This window comes from Chiloscyllium plagiosum, chromosome 27 (genome assembly GCF_004010195.1).
Source record: "Chiloscyllium plagiosum isolate BGI_BamShark_2017 chromosome 27, ASM401019v2, whole genome shotgun sequence".
NCBI classification, from domain to species: Eukaryota; Metazoa; Chordata; class Chondrichthyes; order Orectolobiformes; family Hemiscylliidae; genus Chiloscyllium; species Chiloscyllium plagiosum.
Genome location: NC_057736.1, coordinates 32,719,218 through 32,739,377, shown reverse-complemented (window position 1 = coordinate 32,739,377; position 20,160 = coordinate 32,719,218). Strand labels below are relative to the sequence as shown.

Sequence of the window (20,160 nt, the reverse complement as noted above, 5' to 3'; positions counted from 1 at the left end):
GGGTGGGGGGGGGGGGGGGGGGGGGGGGGGGGGGGGGGCTGCTGAGGGTAAGGTGGCTGAGAGTGCGATAGGCAGATGGAGATGGGGGTAATGGTGATAGGTCAGGGAGGAGGCTGGAGCAGATAGGTGGGAAGGAAAATGGACAGGTAGGAGAGATCATAAGGTAGGTGCCGAGTTGGAGGGTTGGATCTGGGATAAGGGGAGGGGAGGGGAAATTGGTAAAATCCACATTGATTCCATGGGTTGGAGGGTCCCGAGGCAGAAGATGAGGCGTTGTTCCTCCAGGCATCAGGTGCTGAAGGAGTGGCGATCGAGGAGGCCCAGGACCTGTAATTGGTGGAGTGGGAGGGGGATTTGAAGTGTTTGCCCATGGGGTGGTGGGGTTGGCTGGGTGGGTGTCCTGGAGATGATTTCTGGAGCACTCTGTGGCTAGGTCCAATCCAAACTTAAGCGTTTTACTGATTTGGGAGTTTGCCCTTATGCCCATTATAAGTCAGTAAAATACAAAGTAACAGCCTCTTCTTTCCTTTGTTCTGTACAGTAGACAAGTGGTTTCACTTAATAATATTTGATTTTTAATCACGTTTTGAATTTTATTCCAGCACAATGCGGAGGGACTTCCATGGATACCAGTGATGTGATCCTGAGTCCAGGTTTTCCAGGAAATTATCCCAGTTACATGGATTGCGTTTGGAGAATTTCGTTAGAGGTTGGATATGGTAAGTTGCATGGTGAACCAAAAGGAAAGCTACATCTAATTTGCCGTCATTGAATAGTGTTGCTTTTGGACATAGTGATGTGTCTCCTGAATTTCAACATCGGGGCATAGAGATATACAGCAGAGAAACAGACCCTTCAGTCCAACTCACCTATGCAAGATATATGAAATAAAATTAGTAAAGAATCATACAACACCAGGTTATGGTCCAATAGGTTTATTTGGAAGCACTAGCTTTCAGAGCACCGTTCCTTCATCAGATGGTTGTGGAGGTGAAGATCATGCTCACAGAATTTATAGCCAAGGGAATCCAGTGTCATGGAAATGTGATCCAGTAAACAATCTTAGATTAAAACTTTCAATTTTATAATGAGATATATCTCCAGTTAGCTCAGGTTTTTAGAAAAACAGGTGTGAAGTCTGTCTCTGTCCCAATGCTATGTCAGACTGATAAGCCCTCTGTATAGTTTTACAGAGTTTTACTTGGATTCATGCAGTTTTTGAGCCAAATAAAATGTGATTCTGCAAAAACAAATTCACCCCATAAACTTTCACCCCAGAGCGACAGATTGAGTGTGTGCGTGTGGGTGTGTGTGCACGTAATGGATTGTGCATGTATATATGTGCATGTGTAAACTTGGTAAAGTGTGTGTGTGTGGTGGGATTTGTATGAGAGGGTGCGTGTATTGGTTTGAGTGGGGGGGGTGTATATGTGTGCATATGACAGAGAGCATGTGTGTGAGAGACAGAGAGAGAGAGAGAGAGAGAGAGAGAGACAGAAAAGAGTGTATCTTGCAGTGGGGTCACCTGTAGTATGGCATGAACCCAAGGTCTTGTTGAGGCCAATCCCATGATACCAGACTTTGTGATCAGCTTATGCTCTGCCATTCCCAGGGAGTACTGGACAACAAAGGATCCTCTGTCGATTGCAGCCCGTGCCTGTCTCCTGAGGGGGTCATTACGATTTCTTGATGGGGCATGTCAGAACTGGTGATGGCTGAGCTGAGCATCATACCCTGTTCTCATGAGGGCATCCTTGAGCACCTTGAGGTGTCCGTCACATTCCTGCTTATCCAAACAGATCCTGTGTATGCGTACGGGTTGTCCATAGGAGATGGCTGTTTTAATATGTTTTGCTGGAAGCTAGAGAAGTGTAGCACCCTGAGGTGCGATGCTCAACTCATTGACTGCCAGTTCTGTCTTGCCCCAGCGAGAAACCATAATGACCTCCTCAGGAGATAGACACATGCTGCAACCGACTGGGTACCCTTCATTGTCCAGTAATTCCAGGAGCAGAATGACGACGCCATGTTCTTTGCAGCCTGCAACACATTATCGATGAAGATGGTCACCTCGCCAAGACTTTCCCTATGCCTCCACTTCTCACCTTTAAACAACCACCAAACCTCAAACAGATCATTGTTCATTGCAAACTGCCCAGCTTTCAGGACAACAACACCATACAACCCTATAACAGCAGCAGCTGCAAGACATGTCAGAGTTTTGGGACACCTCTCACTATGCACGCTGTGAGTACTCATGTGATTCGGCCATCTTGGTCTGTTTCATACACTGCAGGCAAAGATGCCCTGAGGCATGGTACATTAATGAGACCAAGCAGATGGTACGGCAACGGATGAATGGACACTGCTCAACAATCACCAGGCAGGAGTGTTCCTTCTCAGTTGGGGAACACTTCAGTGGTCCGGGCACAAACTTGATTGAGTTTTTTGAAGAAGTAACAAAGAGGATTGATGAGGGCAGAGCGGTAGCTGTGATCTATATGGACTTCAGTAAGGCGTTCGACAAGGTTCCCCATGGGAGACTAGTTAGCAAGGTTAGATCTCACGGAATACAGGGAGAACTAGCCATTTGGATACAGAACTAGCTCAAAGGTAGAAGACAGAGGTTGGTGGTGGAGGGTTGTTTTTCAGACTGGAGACCTGTGACCAGTGGAGTGCCACAAGGATCGGTGCTAGGTCCACCACCTTTCATCATTCATATAAATGATTTGGATGTGAGCTTAAGCGGTATAGTTAGTAAGTTTGCAGATGACACTAAAATTGGAGGTGTAGTGGACAGTAAAGAAGTTACCTCATATTACAACGGGATCTTAATCAGATAGGCCAATGGGCTAAGAAGTAGCAGATGGAGTGTAATTTAGATAAATGTGAGGTGCGGCATTTTGGGAAAGCAAATCTTAGCAGGACTTACACACTTAATGGTAAGGTCCTAGGTCTCCTTCCTATCAGAAAGATGTTGTGAAATTTGAAAGGGTTCAGAAAAGATTTGCAAACATGTTGCCAGGATTGGAGGATTTGAGCTATAAGGAGAGGTTGAACTGGTTGGGGCTATTTTCCCTGGAGCATTGGAGGCTGAGGGGTGATCTTATAGCGGTTTATAAAATTATGAGGGGCATGGATAGATAAATAGACAAGTTATTTTCCCTGGGGTGGGGGAGTCCAGAACTAGAGGGCATAGGTTTAGGGTGAGAGGGAAAAGATATAAAAGAGACCTAAGGGGCAGCTTTTTCATGCAGAGGGTGGTGCGTTTGTAGAATGAGCTGCCAGAGAGAGTAGTGGAGGCTAGTATAATTGCAACATTTAAAAGGTATGTGGTTGGGTATATGAATTGGGAAGGGTTTGGAGAGATATGGGCCGGGTGCAGGCAGTTGGGACTAGATTGGGTTGGGATATCGGGTCAGCGTGGATCAGTTGGACTGAAGGGCCTGTTTTCGTGCTGTACATCTCTATGACTTTATGGCATTTAGCCTTGGACCTTCGGGTGACCATCCTCCAAAGCGGACTTTGGGACAAACAACAACACAGAATGTCTGGGCAGAAGCTGATAGCAAAGTTTGGTACCCAAGAGGATGGCCTCAACTGGGACATTGGGTTTATGCCACACTACAGGTGACCCCACTGCACTATACACTCTCTCTCTCTCACACACACACACACAAACACACACACACACTCTCTCTCTTTCTCTCTCTCTCTCTCTCTCTCATAGACGGACTCACACTTTACCAAGCTTACACACGCACATATATACATGCACACTCTATCGCATGTACCCTCACCCACACGCACACACTCAATCTGTCATTCCTACATGCACACACATAAAAGCTTATGGGGTGAATTTGTTTTTGCAGAATCACATTTTATTTGGCTCAAAAACTGCTTGAATCCACGTAAAACTCTTTAAAACCATACAGAGGGTTTGTCAGTCTGACATAGCATAGGGACACAGACAGACTTCACACCTGTTTTTATTTTAAAGCCTGAGCTAACTTGAGAATGTAATTTGAACCAAATTCTGGCATTGACATATCAAAGAACAGAAACCAGCATATCCAATTATAAAAGATGATTTTTTAAAAAAATCTAAGATTGTTTACTGTGTCATATCTCTATGACATTGGACTCCTTTGGCTATAAACTCTGTGAATATGATCTTAACCTCCACAACCACCTGATGAAGGAACAGTGCTCTGAATGCTAGTCCTTCCAAATAAACCTGTTGGACTATAACCTGGTGTTGTATGATTTTTAAATTTGTCCACCCCAATGCACCTTCAAGTTATAAATAAATGTAGTCCCATTTGCTAGCATTTGGCCCATATCCCCCTAAACCCTTCCTATTCATATATCCATCCAGATGCCTTTTAAATGTTGTAATTGTACTAGCCTTCCCCACTTCCCCTGGCAGTTCATTCCATCCATACAACGCCCTCTGCATGAAAAGTTGCCCTTTAGATCCCTTATAAATCTTTCCCATTTCATCTTAAATTTATGTCTTCTAGTTATGGACTCCCCCACCCTGGGGAAAAGACCTTGTCTATTTACCCTATCCATGCCCCTCATGATTTTATGAACCTCTACGAGGTCACCTTTCAGCCTTTGATTCTTCAGGAAATATAATCCCTGTCTATTGAGTCTCCCCCGATAGACTGAACAAAATTTTATGTTGTCATTGTGCTGTGTGTCTCTTTAAGTTTCAGTTGGGTAGTGGAGGCATTGCTGATTTTTTTTTTGTTAATTTATCTTAATGCACTTGATAAGTTCAATGCCAAAAAATGAAACATGAGTCATGATCAGATGACAAATTGTCAATGCACCCAATAATTCCCATGTCAACACAGGTGAAAGAAAGTTTCACTCTTTATTGTGCTGGAATATATTTATATAGTAACATCTTCATGTTGCATATAGTTTGGACAAATTAATGATTATTCAACAATCATAATATGTATCAGAAAGTATCAGAAACATTCAATGCTGGAATCCTTTCACCACACACAAGTTTACACTATTGATGGAGTTGGATAGATAACTGAACAAAAATGAAGCCAAGGCCCATAGAACAGTTTAGACATGGGTGATCGAATCAAATGGTCGAGTATTTTCTAAGAATACAGGATTGTGAGACTTCTGCTAAATATCATCATTTAAGTTGATGAGTTTGCGAATTTGTAATTAATTCTTTCAAAGGGTTCAGGGAAGACTTTTTCTCAAAAAAAACCTTCATTTCCAGTGGCGTCCTTCTATTAGAAATGACACTGATGGCATTGTAAAATCCAATCCATGGTTTGATGTTCCATGGAGCTGACAATTATACTTGACCCTCCCTAGAGTTTGTTGGTGATGCAAATATAGATCGGACAGGATGAATGCACTTTGCTGATTAAACTGACTGAGAACATCGGCCCTTCAGCTCCACCTGAAGCTCAAAGCTCTATTTCAGGCATATTTGTGATGGATTATGCGATGAGTGCATGACTCTGCATGACTAGTGACACTGATTTGAGAAGAAGCTCAAGTGCCATCTAAAAAACAAAAAGTGCTGGATAAAATCAGCCTGTCTGGCAGTATCTGTGGAGAGAGAAATAGTTAATATTTCGAGTCCCGGTATGATCATTCTTCAAAAGTGAAAGCAGTTAAGAAGTTTTATGCTGTGGACAGACAAGTAAGAGAAGTGAGTGGAACAGATGAGTGAGTGTGCCTGAAGCAAAACATAAAGGAGTGTTAATGATGGTAATGGAGTGATAGAAATGTAAAATAGGTGAAATTAATAGGTGTGAGCAAGTGAAAATAGGCGTGTTTTCCTGAAAAACAAAGTCAAAAAGACAAAAACAAAACATAGCAAAAGGTGAGGTAGGGAGGATGGGTGAAGGGGAGGCAGTGTTATAACGGAAGACACACTCTGAAGTTGCTAAGCTCAACGCTGAGCCCCAGAGGCTGGAAAGTACCAAAATGACTTGTCTTCCTCCAGCTTGTGTTGAGCTTCACTAAAACCCTGGAGCAGACTCAACACTTGCTCCTGAGCTAACATTCCCAATCTGGACCTGCCACAATTTTAAACAGAGCTGAACACCCTAATTCTAAGCAGCTCTGCTATCTAATCTGTCTAATTTGATTTGCAACCTATTGATTTAGTCTAGTTTAATCATTCCAAACAGATTTAAATATCATGCACAAATGATTATATCCCAAGATATTGAAAATTAATTCTGTGAAATGCTTCTAGCTGATTTCTCTTCATTTCCCATTCAGAACCAAGTCGTCATCTTAAATGTGCCTTGCATTAATTTTGTTGTGTTAATGTCAGCTGTTAGAGTGTTGCATGCTTGCTACTTTATTTCATCACGTAAGTTCTGCCTCACAGAAATTCCTATTAGATAGGTCGAACCCAAATGAGAACTTGAGATCTATCTGTTGGCAATATATTACTAACAAGGACAGAAATGGTCACATTGTGACTTGTTCAAAATTTCTGTGTTCAACAGTAATCTGGACACCGCAAAATAATCTATGTCTCAGATCTTCTGTTTTGTTCAAATGTTAAATTTCAATTGTTGTCTGAACATAGGAATTGATCTTCATTGGTTATGATCTGACAAATGCTTGATATGTTAAAAGTATCATTCTGTCATATTAGCACCATGATTTAGATATGGTTTGTATTTCTCACCAGTGGTAGCAATCATCTGCACAGCTTGTATAACCATGTCCCATTCTAGAACTTGAGCACATTAGCCAGGCTGAAACATCAGTGCAAAATGAAGAAAGCACCACACTGTCAGAAGAATTTTGCACCAAGGTCTAACTCTAGGGTGGACATAAAAGACCTATTGGCACCATTTGAAGAGAAACAGATTTTCCCTAGTTTGTTGATCAACATTCAGTCCTCAACCAACATTGGAAAAACAAACTAGTTGGTTGTTTCCAACTTTATTCTTTGTAAAATGTTGCTTTGAATGTGACTGTTGTATTCACTCATCAAACAACAGTAACTATATTTAAGTAAGTCATTGAATCTTTTGGACGGTCTGAGGACAAGATGTCCTTTCCATACTACTGGAAAAATACTCTTTTGTTCAGATCTGTGGAGTATGTGCTCCAGTAGAAAGGTTTTGATCTAAAATGTACACATTTGTTCAGTTAACACGATCTCGAAATCTCAAGGCAGACTCAAGTTTGACTTTCAAGGGAATTTTTCAGTGGATAGATTGACAGTTTCACCTGTGACACAAATACCGTATATACTCGAGTAATAGTCGATCTCATATAAAAGTCAATCCTCTATTTTTGGCCAAATAATCTGGAATTTTCTACATATCTTGTGGAAAACGTCAATCCTAGTTCTTCACAGATAACAGATCAACATTGATGAGTCAGTATGCCAGCCGTCACGTTCTGCTCCAGCTTTCCAGTTTGCCCGTATTCCACTCTGCTCCCAGTTTTCGAGTCCGCTGGCTTTTGTACTATGCTCCAGGTTTTCAGAATTACCATAATTTGTCTTTTTTTAATCATTTAGATATCAATTGGGCTTCTGCTAATTTTGGCATAATTTGGGCTTAAATTTCAACATTTCAAAAGTAGTATCCATGTAATAGTCGACTCCATAAATTTAACCTTAAAAAGTAGTCAGAAAGTTTGACTATTACTCAAGTATGTATGGTATGCCAACATGTCTATCCCAGCTGTTTTCCATATGAGTGGCTAGCTATTTGTCTGACCAGACTGACTTGGTAACTGAGCTAACTGAACCCCATTATATATATTGTGCTTGTATATGTTCCATCATGATAAATTGATAGACAATATAATTGTACATCAGAATTAATAACAAGTTTGTTATTCAAATCCAAGTTATCAGATCTGAACAGAAAAGCAACTTCCTGCTGTGGTTTATATTTGAATTTTCTACTCATCATATCTGCTGAGCTCGAAACAAAATATCACACATTGACAGATTGAAAGAACAACACCTGGTCTGTGTTAAATGAGAAGTTGAAAATGTATAATTTAGTAAAATACTTCACATTTTGGCATCCTGATTGAAGTGATTGATTTGACTACAGAATTCTCTGCCCCAAATCGAACTAGCGGTGCAAATTAGAATTAGAATTAATTTTCTGTTGTGTGGAAGGATTCATTGTTGCAGTCATGTGACACTGTATGGAAAGGTAAATAAGAAAACCTTTGACATTCCTGCGTAAACACATCAGAAAGTGACCAAATGGACATGTAGTGAAGTGAACGGCAAAGCTAAAACAGCTTAAGAGCTATTTTAATGATAAATTCCTGGAACCCAAAACGGATTGGTATACAGACTGTAATATACAGATATACAGCACCTGAGATTATAAGGTCTGCACGAGGTGTGGGAGACAATCAACTCTGTAAAAAAAACCTGTCATGTTTGCAATTCTGCTTGGTTTCAGTGATTTAAATGAACCAGAGGGATAAAATAGTGGATCTATTCAAGTAATTTAATTGCCACACTTGAGAATGTGGAAAATAGAGAGTTATTAAATAAGGGGATGTACTAAGCAAAGCAAAAAAACATTGGGTGGCACAGTAATTAGCATTGTTACCTCTCAATGTTAGGGACCCAGGTTCAATTCCAGCCTTGGGCGACTGTACGGAGCTTGCATATTCTCCCCCTGTCTGCGTGGGTTTCCTCCGGGTGCTTCAGTTTCCTCCCCCAGTACAAAGGTTTGCAGGCTAGGTGGATTGGCTATGTTAAATTGCCCATAGTGTCCAGGGATGTGTAGGTTTGGTCGTTTAGCGATGGTGAGTGCAGGGTTACAGGAATGGGGTTGCAGGGGGTTTGAGTCTGAGTGGCATCTACCAGAATTTCTTTGAGGAGGTAATGAGCATATTAAACCAAGGAGAGCCAATGGATGTTATCTACCTGGATGTCAAAAAGGCCTTTGACAAGATACTGCATAGGAGGTCACTGAGTAAGATAAGGGGTTATGCTGTCACAGGCAAGGTGCTAGCATAGGTTCTAGATAGAAGTTTGGCTGTCTGGCAGAAAGCAGGGATGGGGATAAAAGGGTTCTTCTCAGGATGGCAGCCGGTGACAAGTGGTGTTCTGCAAGGCTCACTGTTGGGACCATAGCTTTTCACTTTCTACATTAACGATCTAGATGAAGGAACTGAGGGCATTGTGGCTAGATTTGCAGATGATACAAAGATAGGTAGAGGGACAGGTAGCATTGAGGAGGCAGGAGGCTGCAGAAGGAGTTGGACAGGTTAGGAGAGTGGGCAAAGAAGTGGCAGATGGAATACAATGTGGGAAAGTGTGAGGTCATGCACTTCGGTTGGAAAAATGGAAGCATGGACTATTTTCTAAATGGGGAGAAAATTCAGAAGTCTGAAGTGCAAAGAGACTTAGGAGTTCTCATCCAAGATTCTCTCAAGGTAAATTTGCAGGTTGAGTCAGTAGTTAGGAAGGCAAATGCAATGTTGGCAGGGATGCACATCTGAGGCTCTATAAGGCTCTGGTCAGACCGCATTTGGAGTATTGTGCACAGTTTTGGGCCCCATACCTCAGGAACGATGTACTGGCCCTGGAGCAGATTCAGAGTAGGTTCACAAGAATAGCCCCAGGAATGAAAAGCTTAACATATGAAGAATGTTTGAGATCTCTAGGTTTATACTCAATGGAGTTTGGAAGGATGAGGGGGGATTGAATTGAAACGTATAGAATATTGATTGACCTGGACGGATTAGATGTTGGCAAGAGGTTTCCATTGGAAGGACCCAAGGGCATAGCCTTAGAGTAAACGGAAGACCTTTTAGGACAGAGATAAGGAGAAACGTCTTCAGCCAGAGAATAGTGATTCAATGGAATTCATCACCACAGAAGATTGTGCAGGCCAGGTCATTGAGTATATTTAACTCAATGAGAGAGATAGCTTCTTAAGTATCAAGGGGATCAAGGGTTACAGGAAGAAAACGGAGGAATGGGATTGAGAAACTTAACAGCCATGAGTGAATGGCAGAGCAGACTTGATGGGCTGAATGGCATAATTTCTGCTCCTATCTCTTCTGGTCTTAAGAATGCTGTTCGAGGGGGTTGGTGAGGACTTGTTGGGCTGAATGGCCTGTTCCTACACTGTAGGGATTTGTCTGTGGAATGTCCAGCCTTGAGAAAATGGCTGTTTCTGTTCAAAGGACAGATCATTTACAGATACAAGGAAGAGGTTCCTTTCTAACAAAGTTTACTAGTTTGGAACTTTTTTCTTGTCCCCTCAAAAGATGAAAGACTGCCAGGTCATTGAGAACATTCAATCATAGATTTGTGTTCCTTCTCAAGGAATAAAGAGTGAGAGCAGGATAATAGAAATGAGATGCATATCAGCCATGATCCAAATCAGTGATGGAGCTTGCCTGTGGGCTGAATAATCTTCTCCTATCTCTTAGATTAGATTGAACCCGGGTCTCTGGCGCTGTGAAGCAGCAGTGCTAACCACTGTGCCACCGTGCCGCCCATTAGGTTGTTAATGTCTGAAATACCGACCCCTAGCATCTCACTGTTCAACTTAGATTCCAACAAAAATCTAAACTTGCCTTTGGGTTGGGTTGCATCTGGCATTTCTCGCTTTCTCAAGTTTCTTATGTTGTTTGCTTCTCTTATCTGTAATCTGTTTTAGCAAAGTATCAATTGACATTTTACAAAATACTTCCACATATTTAAACCTAAAATTTCAGCTGTCATACTGACTTACCGATGACAATTGCTGGAGGTGATGTAAGAGCAGCAACTGAAAAGAGCAAGAAGCAGCAACAATAGCACATTAAAAGTGTATGTGACATTTTTTTTGTTGGGAAAGAAAAAGTGCTATGCGTTGTGTTCATTGAAACATCACAAGTAGGCAAGCTTGGTGATGTGTTTTGATATAATTGACGCCATTCAGTTCCCTGTTTTTGATTAACAAAGGAAGATTTAACAAACAATTTTTCACAGACTGATGCCTCATCAGAGAGGTTCTTGTATGTGAATTACTTTACTGAATTTTAACATATTCTCAAAAGCTTGCAGAGTGTTTTTGAGAATTGTCTGCCTACAAAGTAATGTTTACAATGCTTTATTTGTTCACTTATACCCCCTGCTCTGATACAGTTATTGATCTGTTTCAACAAACGAAAACTAATTAGTGCTGCTAGGGAGATGGTAAAATAAAACAAAAGTGGCCTTAAGAGTAAATCCTTCCAGCTTTCCTCTTTATGCTATCGGCTGTCTACCACATGAACTAAAACCTTCATGGCTATTATTCACACGTGATTTGGGATAGCTATAGCATTCTGCTTCAGAAAGGAACAGAGGTTAAAATATTCTGGATCTACTCAGTATCAAGAGAGATGCATTTCAAGTAGGCTGTTAAGATTGATATTTTAATCAAATGTTGTAATTTTAGTTACAGAGTCATCAAGATGTACAGCATGGAAACAGATCCTTCAATCCAACTCGTGCATGCCGATCAGATATCCTAAATTAATCAAGTCCCATTTGCCAGCACTTGGCACACATCCCCTCTAAGTTGAGAGTGAGTTGCTGGAAAGGCACAGCAGGTCAGGTAGCATCCGAGGAGCAGGAAAATCGACATTTCTGGCCAGAGCACTTCATCAGGAATGACGCCAGAAGCCTCGGGGTGGTGGAGAGATAAATGGGAGGGGGATGGGATTGGGGAGGAGGTAGCTGAGAATGCAATAGGTGGATGGAGGTGAGGATAAAGGTGATAGGTCGGAAAGGAGGGTGGAGCGGATAGGTGGGCAGGAAGATTGACAGGTGGGACAGGTCATGAGGGCGGTACTGAGCTGGAAGGTTGGAACTGGGGTAAGGTGGGGGGAGGGGAAATGAGGAAACTGGTGAAGTTCACATTGATGCCCTGGGGTTGAACTGTTCCAAGGCGGAAGATAAGGCGTTCTTCCTCCAGGTGTTTGGTGGCGAGGGTGTGGCGATGGAGGAGGCCCACGACCCGCATATCCTCAGCAGAGTGGGAGGGGGAGTTGAAATGTTCGGCCACGGAGTGGTGAGGTTGATTGGTGCGGGTTTCCCAGAGATGTTCTCGAAAGCATTCTGCGAGAAGGCTTCCAGTCTCCCCAGTGTAGAGGAGACCGCATCGGGAGCAATGGATACAATAAATGATGTGTGGAAGTGCAGATGAAACTTTGATGGATGTGGAAGGCTCCTTTGGGGCCTTGGACAGAGGTGAGGGAGGAGGTGTCCAGACCAGTCACAAAGCATCTAAAGTGATATTAGGAAAAGTTCAAATAAGATAGTCAAAAGAAAATGACATGGTTTATTTGAAGAGCAAGAATGAACAGGGTTACAAGAGAGACAACAAAAGAATAGCACTAGGTGTAAGGCTCATGTGGACAGATGCCTAGAGCAGGAGTAGGTAATTCAGCTCCTCAATTCTGCTCCACCTTTTGATACAATCGTGACCGATCTCATCTCAATCGTATCTCCACCTCCCTGCTCTCCATAACCCTTCAACCATTATTAAAAACCTGTCTCCGCCTAAAATTTGTTCAATGCTCCGGCATCCTCCACTGTCTGGGATAGTGAATTCCACAGATTCGACAACCCTTTGGGAGAAGCACTTTCTCCTCATCTCATTCTAAATCTGCAAGTCCTCATCCTAAAACTATTATCTCTTGTTCTAGATTGCTGCACATGCGGAGACATCATTTCTAGGTTGACTTTATCAATCCCCTTTAGCATGCTTTATGCTTCATGTAGATTTCCTTTCATTGTTCTGAACTCTGGACAGAAGAGGCCTGAACTGCTCAATCTCTCTTTGTAAGACAAACCCCTCATGATAGACTGAATAGCCTCCTCCTATGCTGTAATAATCCAGTGATTGTGGAAAGAAGTGTCAGACTTCTGTCATGAACTGGCGTGACCTGTTGTTAAGTATCAAGACCCATTGAAGTTTTGAAACTTTGAATATATTTTTATGAATGTGGATACTCCTCTCGAAAGAGTGTTGTTTGAAATATAGAACTTTAAGTATCAGAACTACTTTTCTGTTGTGTGAATTGGAATTTGTGGATACCAGTTGAGTTCAAGTTGTAGTTCAAGGGGAAAAAGGTAGTCAGTGGAAGCTAGCACTAACTTGTTATGAGGGGCTATGATGAGGAATGGGTGGAGGGTTATAGAGCAGCCCAGGAGTTGAGGGGCCATTGTGATGGGAAAAGGAGTGTAGGATAGTGTATGAGGAAGGAAGGGCTGTAGGAGATGGGTGGAATCATTAGCTGGTATGGATTTTCAGGAATGGCCAGCATAGTAGAATAGTGGGTAGCACTGCTGCCTCACAGTGCAAGGGACCTGGGCCAAATGCAAGCAAATGTGACTAGTTTAGTTGAGGAAACCATGGATAAGTTGGGCCAAACAGTCTGTTTCCATGATGTATGCCTGTATGGCTCTAGAAACCCAGCTTTGGTTCCAACCTTGGGCAACTGTGTGGTGTTTGCACAGTCTCTTTGTCTGCATGAGTTTCTGCTAGGTGCTCTGGTTTTCTGCTTGGTCCAAAGACCTGCTGATTCATGCTAAATTGCCCATTGTGTCCAGGGATGTGCGATCTCGGTGGATTAGCCATGGTAAATGCACAGTTCTGGAGATAGAATGGGGCGCTGGGTCTGAGTGGGATGCTGTTTGGAGGGTCGATGCAGACTTGATAGGCCGAATGGCCTCTATCTGCACTCTAGCGATTCAATGTATGTGGCATGGGAATGAGAGGGTGAGGTGTGGGGGCTGGAGAAATGGTTTTTGTTTTATTGTTCAGTGTTTAAGTTTTGCACACAGTGCTAGAGCACTGAGGTAGGCTTTCAGTCCAACCTGCTTTGAACCCAGCAGCATCCTCCACTCTTCTTGGCTCCCCTGGTCCGACCTCTAATCCAGGCTGCATCTCCCCGCTGCCCCTCCAGGGAAACAAAGATGGGAAAAGTGCAAACAACCATTTCTAAAGGTCAGGTCCACAGAACCAGGAAATCTGCTGCCACTGCACATCTGGCTGGAAACAGAAGCAAGGGCTTTAATGTCAGACCTTGACATATAATCACAATAGTGAGTGTCATTTACAGGTTTTATTATGTTGTTGTGCAATCACTGACCACTGTGGTTTAAATAGCCTGTGCTTGCTTCATGATCACTTCATGAATCAACTGTTTCGTTCTGAAAGATAAAATGAGACTGATTTACAAGTCATCTTTGAAGCAGGCGTTTCATAGAACTACTGAAAGAAAGGCAGTTTGTTTTGCTAATGCCCAAGTGAGCCATCTGTATGAACTTTGTGTGAGTTTCAGATAATTAAGTACTTGTTATGGGGAAGCAATATGTTGCTTTTCTGAGAATAGGGTTGCCACTCATTATTGAGGATCTACTCTGTTTTTGTCTTTGATCTTGAAATCATTGGAACTGACTTTGTGCAAACAAATTTGAAAACATTCCATTTTCCACTTTCACTTGATGAAAGCAGTTCTTATTAATGTATATCAACACACACAGCATTTATTTAAAATAGAACTGTCCTTAGTTCTGAGACAGATCCTGACAGTTTTAACTTCATGTATTATTTTTAGGAGCATATATTGAATTTCGGAACTTTTCTACTGAACCTAACCACGATTTTGTCGAAATTCGGAATGGACCACATGATACAAGTACAGTGATCGGCAGATTCAGTGGAGCTAAGCTGCCACCTTTTCTGATGTCAACCTCTCATGAGACAACCATATACTTCCACAGTGACCATTCGGAAAACAAACAAGGCTTTGAGCTTATGTACCAAGGTAAGGATTCTGAAGATAACAGAAGGTTAAGTGTATAATTGAAATATTGCAATGCCACATCAGATAAGACAAGAACTGGGCAAGAGTCACTGCACTTTTTATTCCTAATCCAAGTTTCTAACAGGTGTCTGGATGTGTTGTCTCAGGAAGATTGGCACCCTTTTATGTTTAATGAAAATCAGTTGGTCAAGGACTATCTTTGATGACAGTATATTCCAAGCCAGAGTTGAATCAAATTTCACTCCTGGCAAAGCCCAATGTTTTGTTACTTTAGATGAGGAAGATTGTAAGGAAAAGCAGCATCACATCAGATTGTGGGACATGGTTATGTTTGTGTCCCTTCTTATAATCATAGAAAACTACATTACTTGTACATTTTATGAACATTTCCTGAACATACTTTCAAGACATAAACAGAGACAAGCATTTAATAAGAAGAATTTCCAAACCACATTATTGAGTGACTGCAATGACAAACCCTGAAAATGAAAGTTTTATGAATTTTTAAGGCATCAATTTTAAAATCATGAATTTTTAAAAAATCCATATATCATGATAACAATCACGTTCAGTTTTTTTTATATCTGAGACCAAATAAACTTCCTAACAATGACTTGGATAAAGGGATGATAAGTATGCTTGCTAAAATTGCTATGACACAAAAACAAGTAGGAAGGTGTAGTGTTTCATGGTTATTGACCTATGATCTGCATTTGATTGTGTTGACCTATTCACTAATCTTTATATTTACATTGGATTGCTTAAGTCTTTAAGTGGAGTTAGAAGAGTCAAGTGGTTGACTCCACAGATAGTATGTTCTGTAAAGACACCTATGTGTGAAATGTTCATAAGTTCAAGGATGCTTAAACTTCCGCAAATCTACTCTTCAGATTCAGAACTAGAGTTATCTCTGCACTGCTCCAAGATTTTGTAAGGTAAACAGCAACTCAATCCAAAAATTATGTGGAATTTGAATTTGGTCAAAAGACAAGCTGTTATGCAAAGGATACAGATAGGCATTGCAGGCGGGCAAACATTTTGCAGATGGAGTATTATGTGTGAAAATGTGAACTTGTGTACATTGACATGAAGAATAAAATATCTGTGTATTGTTTAAAAGGAGAGAAATTGCAAAATTCTCAGGTATACAGGGATCTGTATGGCCTGATGTGAGTCATAAAAGCATTAGAATGTAGATGTTGCAAATGATTGGAGGACACATTGAATGTTGCCATTTATTGCAAAGGAAATAAAAGTAGGGGAGCTTTGCAAAAGTTGACGAGGGTGTTGGTGATACCACATCAGGAATATTATCTATGGTTTTGGTCTCCTTACTTAAGGAAGGATCAAACTCCATGAGAAATAGTTCTGAGAAGGTTCATTTGACTGATTCCAGGAATAAGTGAGTTACCTTGTGAGAAAGGGTTGGACAGTTTGAACGTGCACCCATTTGTATTTAATAAATAAGAGGTAACCTTATCCAAACGCATGGGGGAAGTTGACAAGATAGATCTGGAAAGTATCTTCCCTGAGTGGAGGTGAATAAAACTAGAAGTCAGAGTTTTAAAAGATGGAGTCTCTCACTTAAAGACAGCAATGGGGAGAAATTGTTCTTTGAGAGATTAATTCGTCTGTGGAATTCTCTTCCTCAGAATCAAGTACATGCCAGGTCATTGATTTTTTTTTAAGGCAGTGTTTGATAGATTCTGATTTGGCAGGGGAGTGGAAGTGTATTGGAGATAGACAGGAAAATAGAGTTGAGGCCATAAGCAGATGAGGCATGCTCTCACTGAATGGCAGGGTAAACTCAAGTGGTCTATAGCTTCTTCCTGCTCTTAATTTGGATATATGTTAAGATGATTTAATTTTCTTTTGCAGCTAATATCGCAAATATCTGAATTTGTCTCTTATCAATGGCAATTAGCTGTGAGTGAATGCAATACAAAGAATCCATGCTGTGATTTGGGAATTGCTTCAATGGGAATTTACAAATCCATTGCATGTTCTGAATTAATGTGCTGGTATTTCAGCTTTCTGCTCTGCTTCAACTATTTTACTACTGACTTAAGGCATGTATTAGACAAATGTGATGTCAAATTAGCAATTGTAAGGAAGGGGTCCAGTCAAAGGGTTCATATAAAATATGACTCATATTTGCTACTTGAATTTGATTGTACAGGTATATCAATTCATGCATATATTGTTGCTTTTATGCAGTATTTGTTTTGAATTCCAATACTTTATAGCACTTTTGCATCTGGCTTTCACTCTGGGAGCAGAAATGCTTGTGGATTGATCACAGCAATTTTACTGAGAGAGTATTTACTGTTACTTATTGTGTGATCTTTCATCCAGGATCTATTCCATCGCTAGGGAATATTTCTCATGACTTAGGCCCAATGCAGTTTCTGTACTGAAAGCAAACAGGACATCCAGAGTAAGAGGGTACAATGTTGGTATTCAATCGAAGTGATAGAAATCAAAGTATCTCAGAAAGATCAGTTAATTTAACTCAGCCGAGACTTCATGGATTAGCCTTCATAGTAAGTCACTTTGGGCACAAATGGGATATCCGACACATAGTAAAAATGGGGAGTTTGTGTCATATGAAGTGACATGCAAGTTTTCCAATACAATTTTCTTTTGCTTGTGAGCTGAATTCTAATGTCGTAGATGCACTGCAGACTGTTTTATGAACTTCACTGGATGGGGAGTTTGGGAAAGGTATATATGTGTGTTTGTATTGTTTTTATTGTTAGATAATAAACTACAGGACAAGCTTAAACCTCACAGGGGCTGTTTTATATCTGTTAAAATGTCTGAGGATTGACCTTGGGTTGTCGGCATCTTAACCCTTTTACTGCTTAGTAGCTGACTAGATTCTCCATGCATTGCCTGACAAAGGCCTTTTTTCCAAGGGGGAAATAGATTAGCTGGCAATCATATGGCATTACAAATGTATTTATGCAGTTTAGTAGAAAAATAATTTTAAGTCATAAAATCTCCTGTCTATCACAAGATTGTGTTCTCTGAAAAAAAAACAACAGTTGAATTTTTCCTCCTGAAAGGTTTGAAGAGCTTATCATAGGAGGTAACTAAATTTTTAATGAAAGAGGCATTCTCGCTGTTGATGGAGAGGTCATGCACTCTGTTAAAATGCTGTGACGCAAAGAGTGCATGGGTAGAAAGAGAACTCAGCATCATTGATATACAGCAGCTCGCCTCAAAGTTGCCATGGCGAGGACTGTGCATTCTCGAAAACTTCTTCAGATTTTTGTGTTAAAACTAAAGTACAAAGTAAACAAACAGAGGGTGTCTCTCGCTCCTAGTGCCAGAGTTTCCTGGATCCCCGCACCCATTCCTGCCACCAGCCTTTGTCCTTGCTCTCATGAGGGAGGGGTAACTTTGCTTCATTATCCCCAGCCTCTCCAGCCCCCCTTGTCAATGCTGCTGGTCCTAATGTTGATATCACTGCGCATGGAATGTGATGATGTTGATGCATGTACAGACATGTCCTGCAACCTGCCTTGTCACAGCTAGTTGATATCACAGGCTGTATCTGCACATGCACATTGGCCATTTTTATTTTACATTTTATTTTATGGCCTCATGGCATTATTGCTGGATTGATGATCCAGAGTCCCAAGTAACGTTCTGGAGACCCAAGTTCAAGAGACCTGGGGGGGAGGAACTTGTGCATGAAACACAAAAAGCTAGTTCACAGGTGCAGCTGGTAATCAGGAAGGTGAATGAAATGGGATTATTTCAAGAAGTTTGGATTATAAGAGTAAGAATATCTTACTGCAACTGTACAAGGTGCTGATGAGACAATATATGGAGTACTGTGAACAGTTTTGGATCCCTTATTTAAGGAAAGATGTTAGTGTATTGGAGACAGTCATGGAAGGTTCATTAGGATGATCCCCATGTGGAAGGTTTGCCTTATGAGCAAAGGGTCTAGAGGTGATCTCCAAGAAACATACAGGATTCTTAATGGGCTTGAGAGGATGATTTCCTGCATAGGAGAGTCGAGGACCAGAGGGCATAGTCTCAGAATGAAGGGGCACCAATTTAAGACTGAGATGAAAAGGATGTCATCTCTCAGACAGTTGTCAGACTTTGGAACTCCTTGCCACAAGAGCTACTGGGGAAGAGACCTTGTGTATATTTAAGGCACAAGGATAGATCCTTGATCAGGAGGGGAATCAAGGGATATGGGGCAAGGGTAGGAAGGTGACAGTGACAAATATCGGATCAATCATGACACTATTGAATGGTGGAACAGGCTCTCTGAGCTGAATAGCCTACCCCTGTTACTGTTTCTTATGGTCTTATGGAAGTTGAATCAAATGGCAAGTTGAGAGAATGGAAACATAGTTTTTTCGTACATCTCCATCATTGCTGTTTGAATGTACTAGATTTCTGGTTCACTAATGAGACGCGTTTGGGAGAGGAACAGTCTTTAAAAGTAAGACTTAGCAACTATTTAAGTACTCAGGTTACAGCACTGAGTCATTCAGCAAAAATATAGCCAAGGAATGAGAGAATTACCCATGGGACATCATTTACAGTTGGGAATGGGCCATGTTCTGGCTCAATCTACAGTCTAATAATTTATCAGCACTCATTATACCATCACGAAGAACAAAATGCTTAATTATCACTGACACTTATGGAACCATATCCCAACTTGAGTCATTGACATTGGGACCCCAGGAGAAAATTAAAATGAACGCAGTCTTATTCAACTATTTAAAAAATCCCAACACAACATTAAGCGGAAATATTTAACCTCCATGATAATAAAGCAAATACTTCACTGGAATGTTGAGAGATTTGGAAAGGAAGCTATGAGACGGGGGTCACAGAGAGAAAGAGAATCGTCTCTATATGGAGTGGGTGAGATATTTGTTCAGTTCTTCTCTTACTGTCTCAGAAGTTAAAATGGTAAAAAGAAATACAGAGGAGGAGAATGCAATGTGGACTCATTAGAAACAACTTGATTTTTTTCTAAAGTGAATCACTTTAAACAGGAATCATTATGAGGCTGTGAAGAATTTTATATTTGTTCTTGCATCAAATAATTGGATTTTATTGCCATCCTTTTGAGATGAAATGGGAAGCTACAGGAGCTGGCGGTGCTGATATTGTACGGTGTAATGATACTGGAGAGCAGAACTATACTGAATGTAGACCGTAAACTGAGGAGCCTATTGATGGGGTTTCCTTGTTCATGAACTCAGATGGTCTTCCTAGAATCCTGGAGCTGTGTTATCTTCCTTTTATGTTTGCAGAAAGTCAGCCATCCAGATTTAACCTTCAGTTATTTCATGCAAAATTTTAAAT

The 20,160-nt window shown here is 41.1% G+C and overlaps 1 protein-coding gene across 2 annotated transcripts in view; it reads left to right on the top strand.

Moving 5' to 3' along the window:
• Positions 1–20,160, top strand: part of csmd2 (CUB and Sushi multiple domains 2) — a 1,704,811-nt gene that overhangs the window by 1,519,806 nt on the left and 164,845 nt on the right. For both annotated transcript variants that reach the window (XM_043717868.1, XM_043717867.1), the window contains 2 exons: positions 603–719; positions 14,605–14,814. In XM_043717868.1, coding sequence (XP_043573803.1) covers positions 603–719; positions 14,605–14,814 — 327 coding nt within the window. The remainder of the gene's footprint in view (positions 1–602; positions 720–14,604; positions 14,815–20,160) is intronic.